The sequence below is a fragment of the Condylura cristata genome, unplaced genomic scaffold, assembly GCF_000260355.1.
Source record: "Condylura cristata isolate star-nosed mole 26May11 unplaced genomic scaffold, ConCri1.0 scaffold00002, whole genome shotgun sequence".
NCBI classification, from domain to species: Eukaryota; Metazoa; Chordata; class Mammalia; order Eulipotyphla; family Talpidae; genus Condylura; species Condylura cristata.
Genome location: NW_004567103.1, coordinates 50148285 through 50155952, shown reverse-complemented (window position 1 = coordinate 50155952; position 7668 = coordinate 50148285). Strand labels below are relative to the sequence as shown.

At 34.5% G+C, this 7668-nt stretch overlaps 1 protein-coding gene across 1 annotated transcript in view; it reads right to left on the bottom strand.

Moving 5' to 3' along the window:
- Positions 1-7668, bottom strand: part of SCN3A (sodium channel, voltage gated, type III alpha subunit) — a 73192-nt gene that overhangs the window by 46649 nt on the left and 18875 nt on the right. The window contains exons 9-10 of the mRNA XM_004674872.2: positions 6196-6402; positions 1861-2151 (exon numbers count right to left, since the gene is read on the bottom strand). Of these exons, the coding sequence (XP_004674929.1) occupies positions 1861-2151; positions 6196-6402 (498 nt within the window). The remainder of the gene's footprint in view (positions 1-1860; positions 2152-6195; positions 6403-7668) is intronic.

Sequence of the window (7668 nt, the reverse complement as noted above, 5' to 3'; positions counted from 1 at the left end):
CTATTTTATCAAAGTCTTAGATAAGTTAGTAACTACACTTGGTTATAGTTATAAAAATTTCTGTATTAAAATAATTTGTCTCAGTGAGTCCAAACAACATAGATAATATCTTTGTGGTGATTCATTTTTCCTTATACACCTTTGATTTTTTTTTTGGTTATGGACATGCATTATGGATTTAATTTAAAATAAGTAAAATAACATTTCCATTTATGCTAAAGAGTGTAGGGTACCCACAGTTTATAGCTTCATTGCCTGGAGGTATGTGTTACAAACTACATTCCCTGTACATTTTATGCTTCTTTCCCTCACTTCACTGATCCTTTTTGCTATCAGAGTCCTTTTTGTTTGCACATTCAGAAGCTGTAACTGTTTTGGTCACATTTTTGTTTCTGAGTTGTTTTTGAGTTCTGGGTAAATGCCTTGTTCCTGTTTTCACTGGGATAGATCAGTAGCAATGCTAATGGCTATTTCTTTACTTTTGAAGTATCTGCAGTCACTTTATCTAGCTGATGATTCTCCTCCTCCTGCTCTTGCCCTCCCCCTTCTCCCCCCCATCTCTTGCTCTCTCTCATCTCTTTTCATCTGCCTCACTACCTAGATCTACAAATATAAAATGAACTACATATAACATATACCAATTCTGTTTTTAGAACTCAAACGCTGGCTGTTAACTAACTCCCCTCTGCTCTTGCCTCTTTGTGGTTCACCCAACACAGATCTCCCAGCTGCTACTTGAGCATTCCAGGCATGTAGCTGCATCAGGTTCTTACACTTGCTCTTCCATGAGCCTGGAATGTGGATCCATGAGGTTGCCTCTTCCTTCACCTCCTCTAAATCTTTGTGGAAATGTTTACTTTATGGTAAATCACTCTATTTAGAAATTTTACCTCTAGTTAGCACTCCTGATCTCCCTTTCCCATTTCATTGTATTTATTTTCCCCATAGCACTTACTACTTTTCAACCATCTGTAACTTATTTATCTTGTTCATGGTCTGCTTTATTATAAAATTCCGTGGTGTGAGTGAATGGTATCTATTTTTATTGAGGTACTTTTATCATCTAGAGGTATTTCTGCCACAGAGCAGGTCACCTATAAATAACTTTATTTGCTTTAAAATAGGAAACTCCATTTTATTTTACTTTATTACTTTTTTTTCTGTATGTAGAAGAACTGGGTGTAGGGCAAAGATGCAGGGGGTGAGAGGATTCATCAGAGACAGACTGGGGAGCAGAGTAGGAGGATTTACTGCATTACACTCCCGAGGGGAGCAGCAGGTGAGACAGAAGAGGTCTGCTGTGCCATATGCAGGTTAGCTCCTGGCTGTCAGGGGGAATCAACCTCAGTCTCTGTAGCAGTGAAAGTGCTTAGAATTAACCCCTAGGCTACCAGGGAGGCCCCAACAAATATGTATATATTGAACTATACTATAAGTTTTTATTTGAGCACAATGGTGGAAATACTATCTTTGAAAAATATATTTTATAGATACTGCTATATACTTTGTGAGCATTTAAAACTACACAGAGGTTTTTAGTTTAACTTAAATAGGACTTTGCTATTTATCATTTAGGTTTTCTGTATATTGCTTCAATCCTCAGAACTATAAAATGAGGTGATGACTCAACTACGAACACACATTTAGGGATGATGGTCTCAAATTAGTGCAGTGTTTTCATCTTACTCCTTAAATTGAACGGTATTAATTTGTCATAAAAACTTTTAAGTAATTACTTGTCTTTTAGTTCCCTGTGTATCAGGTAATTCAGATATTACAAAAATGTGCCAAAACAAAATATGGCAATTAAACAGCAGTAGCCTGACTCAACAAACTAGAGCACTTACTAGAAAACCTTACCTGATGAGGTGAGCAGAATTTCTTGTCACTAGTCAGTCTATTTCCATCCATGGAGAAAAGGAAGCTTCTTCTTTTGACACTATCTTCAGATTCAGATTTGGGAAACCTGTCTTCCTCTCCTTTGTTGTTTACCTCAAGATGTTCCCTCTGTCTTCTTTTCTTCCTTCGGTTTCTCCACTCTTTAGCACTTTTGGAGCTTAACTTTGAAGCTTCTGAAGAACTTTCTAAGAGCTCTCCTAGCCCACCTATTCCACTGAAATCTCTTGAAGCTGCTGATGCTGCTGCAACTGCCTGTTTAAAACAAAGCCAGGCACTATTTAGAACATATAACTTTGAAAAGAGTTGACTGTTTACATATTTTGCTAGTAGAGATTACTGACCATGTGAATAATGGAAGACTGATAACTAAACGGATGTGTGTCTTCTGATTCATTTCATTGTTTTACCACAAGAGAGTTTACTTAATAAAGGTACTTAGTTTTTGGTAGTATAAAACAATAGGCTAACCTCTGCACTAACCAAGAAAAGTCTGGTTTGGCTCATCTCTTGGAGTCTTATATTTTAAAAAATTGTAGAGTTTAGCTTCATTTCAGGACACAATTGTGCTCTTACAAACCAAGACATTTTATGGGCATGGGAAGGGGAGTGGGATCAGAACTGGGATGGGAAAAGTGTACTGGACTATGGTGATGGCACATGGGTGAATTGGTGGTGGGAAATCAAGGGGGATGATTACAACTGAGATGGAAAAAGGCACAAAATGAGAATGTTGTAAAAAAATAATGATAATAAACATCTTCTACACTTTTAAGCAAATGACCATTTACTGGTTGTCACTGGTCTATTTACTACTCAGTTTCATCCACACACTTATTCCTCCCACATGTGATTTTGAGCAACTAGGTAACAGTTTTTCACTCTAAATTTAGGACAGGAAAATTTTATTTATTTATTTATTTATTTACTATGAATTCATAGTATTTAAAGTTTTTGTGATTGTAGATGGCAAGTATTTTTTCCTTTTCCTTCATTTGATTGACAGTTATTATTAATGGCATGTTAATTCCTTTGTTAATCCCAGAGAAAAATAATTAATAAAATAAAAAAATAATTAACTTACTATATGGCACTTTCAAATTTTACATTTTTAAAAGTTTACAAATTAATTCTTATGATAAATTAATCATCTGTTATCATTTCTCAATCAATAAGTACCTGAAATAACAATTCAAAGTATTATGAGAATGCTTAAGCCTTTTTTTCCCACATCTCAATGCTAAGTATATTAAAACACCTTGAATTTCTATATTTACTCATGAAATACAGTCAGTTCTGGAGGGAATCATGGCAAACATTTTGTATTTTCACTTATTTGAATGGTATTTTTAGACTGGAGATGATCTAACCAGGACTAGAGAGGATATAAAACAACAACATAGTGCATATCAAAGTTGAATTCTTACTAATTATATTCCTCTTTCTAAATGTAATCATGAAGTGGAACGATTAAATTAGGAGAATAGTGCTACAAGTCTTTGCACTTGTCACTACTAAATACAAACAACTCTGATATATTTACCATTTTCTTCTATCTTCTCCACTAGACTACATACTGGATAGGAGTTTTGTCATATTTTTTATGCACATTGAATTTAAAAAGTAGGTGATCTGACATAACAAGCACTTCGTAAATGTTTAGTGAAAAGTCAATGGAAAAAGGCACCTACTGTTATCTGCGACACTAAGATGCGGTGGGGAAGGACAAGGTGCATTCAGACTTGGCTTTTGAAATCTCATAAAAGACTGTGTATCAGAATGGTCTCTAGGGATGACATATTTTAGGAAAGAATTGAATAGAATATGTTTTGATAGCACTTTATGCATGGTGTTTCCTATTCCTTGAGGAAAGGCAAACTCTTCAAAGTAGCTTCTACTTCTGAATCTCATCTTGACTAAAGTGCTTCTTTTTAAAAGGGTTCAGAAACCATAAGTCCTATGAAGTAAATTCTCTAGGACTATCATGATCCTAAGGATGAGTAGAATTCAAAATAGTACCAAATGCATATGTTGGGTTAAGCAATACATATAATGTAACATAGATATTTGTTTATATTGAATTCTGTATTCATTTATAGAAACCCATGTCTAGGACTCCTCATGAGACAATGCCTAGTTTTAATGAAACACTAATTCAAGATTTGGATAGTTATAGGATTGCATGTAATGAGATAACTGGATTGTTTTGAATTTTTGATCATTAGCATCAATTCTAATCATCAATGATAAGAAATAAGAGAATATTAAGGGCCCTTTCTAAATATGATTGTATATGTAAAAAAGTGAATAAATAAAGCTATCATCTGTAGCAATTAAATAAGTGGGAGGTACATAATATATACTCTTGATAAGTGGGAGGTACATAATATATACCATTATCCAAATAGAATTTTTGATTCCCTTTTTCACTGTGTATAGACAGAATATAAACCATAGAACATAACAATTGGTACATTCAATTGTTCATTCACTTATTTGTCATTAGAAACAAAGGAAGTGGTGATAAAATTCCCTTGGCATAATCCAGAAATTCATATTCATTTAAATCACTTCCAGAATTTGTTTTGTATAAGATTTGATTTCCCTACCTATTTTGGGTAACAGTTGGAATATCTAAAAAGTCAACATATATTTCTAAGGCAACAATGGTAACTCTCAGCACAAAACATTTTGTGTCACTCGTCAATTTAATTCTGTCACTTGTTCCACTTCCAGAGATTTACCAGTTCTTTCAAAGGCAGATGTTTCCTGTCATCTCTCATGTTGTGTACCTGTTTATACCCAACTGTATGGCTTTGCCAACATTATGCCTAATTATACTAACAGTGATATTTTCACAACCGGCTTGCTCAGTTTTTCTTGTAACAAATAACTGTATATTTCATATTCACACAGAGGTTACCATTTTCTTCTTAACACCATTTCAGTATGAATCAAAAATGTTTTATAGCTCATTGTATTTGTGATCTTAGGGGAATGGAACCACTTGACTGTATTCATGATAATACTGCTTCTCAAACCTAAAATTCTGCTTTAAAATTCCATTCAAAATAAGACATTAAGAATATCTGTTCCAATTTTACCCCAAACTATTTTGGAAATCTTAATTTACTATTTGCTTTTCCTTCTGAAGCAGCTGATAAGATGGCAAACATGTAACAATAATTTCAAAACCTGAATGTCTTGCACTAATGTGGGGAAGGAAGAAAGCTCCAAATGTTCTTAATTTATTGCCTTGAAACTACAGATATTAGTGTAGAGAGGATTTATCTCTGCAAACTTCATGAAGGTAGGAGATGGAGCTGAGTCAAGGGATACTGAGGTGCCTATAACTTATAGGAGTCTAGGGGAGAGAATTAGGCAGAGAGAACTCTGGAACTCGTCCAGTGGTCTGCTTGAATATGACAGGATTCTTAGACGATTAAAAAAATGATTAAAACACAATAGTATGGAAATAATGCAAATAGAAAATGACCTAAAGGTGTGAACTTCCACTCACAATGAAGCTTATACATATAGAAAATAAGATAGAAAGAAGCGCAACATCATCAATAAGATACTTAGATAATAGCAAAGACAAACTACACCAGCTATTGGCAAAGATATAGAGGAACTATAATTCTTACCAAATGTGAATACTATTTTATTGTCTTCCCAGGATTTTCACCAATCTAGAAAGCTTTTTTTTTAAATCAAGTACTGTTCTGTGTGTTTTTTTTTTCCTCTTCAAAGCATGAATGCCCAAGTCACCTTGCCACTAACTCAAATATTCTTTAACATTAATGAAAATTTCAGGTTATAATCTAATAGCAGCTGCCTTTCTGATCCTGATAAGGGATCCAGCAAATACCTTCTGTGCTACAAGAGCACCAAAAATAGGTAAGAAAACTTTGACAAAGTTTTCTTGTTAATATTTGAGTTCACTTAACTTCAGGATGAAATCTCAAATGTTATAATTTAGGGCTGAAATCTTAATAGTTAGAAATATGGATTCTGTATTTTCTCCTCATTAAACTGAGAATCAGATTTCCCTAAGGTTTCATAAGACAGTTGTATCATTAACCTTATCCTAAATGTGTTTTCTACCTCCAATTAATTTCTTCACATAAGATGTCTAAACAGTTCCTTTGACTCTTCAGAAGCAATTTTAGGTTTGAATAGCTTTCTCTTTCTAATGACAATACCCACATACCAAATAAAAGTCACGATATGACTTTTTACTTCAAACAAAATAACAACAACATCAGCAAATAAGCTTTGTGTATTATCACTCATTACCTGGGCTTCTTCCTGTTGCTTTTTAAGCTGTTCAAGCATCTGCTGAAATTCTGCCTCTTTCTGTTCTGCCTCTTCCAATGTGGCCTGATTCTGTTCCTCATAGGCCATGGCTACTACAGCCAGGATCAAATTCACCAAATAAAAAGAGCCCAAGAAAATCACCAGGACAAAAAATATCATGTATGTTTTTCCAGCAGCGCGTAATGTCTAGGGGAAGAAAAGGATAGTTTCATCAGTGTCTTATAAAACATCTCCAAATAAAAATCTCATTATCAGGTGTGCATAGGAGAGTCACATTAGCATTTAATATATATATATATATATATATATATATATTTCATTATTCTGAAAGTTAACTTTGTATTTATTTTTTATTAAAGAACATTGTTACAACATTTTATATGCATCAGAGGTATCATACCATAACCTCTTCAGATGTATGTTACCACACCACACCCCCCATCAAGGTACCATGTCCTCAGTGATAGCCTACTGGGCCTCTCCACACTTTGTTCTCTATACCTCTGATGGCCTCAACTTTACAGTCAGATATCCAGCATTTGATTTTGGTTTGGTTTTGTCTTACATTTTGCTTTACTTCTCTATTCCACATGTGAGTGAAACCCTCTAATATTTATCTTTCTCCTGACATATTTGATGAGCATAATACCCTCTAGTTCCATCCATATTGTCAAAATAGCAAGTGTTCACTTTTATACAGCTGATCAGTGTTCCATTATCATCCAAAACATTTTGACCAAGAAGAGCATTTTACTGGAATTCAAATATATATCCAATATATATTAATTAGCAATGTGTATATTTATATCATTATGCTACAATCTTCAAATCCTTTGTGTATCATGTGTGTATGTGTATGCATTTTAACACCAAACTAATTTTACCCAATAATTTTGATTGAGATTATTTTCTTGCTAAAATACACACTTAATGGTAATAGTTAAATGACATGAAATCTGTAGTATAACTTAATATAAGCACACAGGTTTCAAAATAGTATATATTGGATATACATTTGAACCCCAGTAAAATACTGTCCTTGGGGTCCATAATGCAGGATAGTACTATTAGTGCAACATTGTATCTTTAATTTCTTTCAGTGGGTTTTCACTTCCCTGACAGCCCACTATCCCTACCTTCTGGAGATGAGATAATTATTTCCTCTTCTTATAGACTCAATCATAGGTTTAATTTGAAATTTTTTTTTAAGATTTATTTATTTGGGCATACAGAACTGTGGTACAGGCCAGAGTACCTGGCGCAGCGGGTTAAAGCACAGCATTGAGAATCTAAAGCCGCTTCCTCATGAGTTTGATTCCCGCCTACCCCGGAGGTGACCACATGGCGTGGCAGACCTTTCCTGACCCGCCTGCTGCTCCCTTCAGCAGTGTACTTCGTCGATCTGCCTGTTCTGTTCCCCACTCTGTCTCTGGTGAAGCCTCTCGCTGCCCC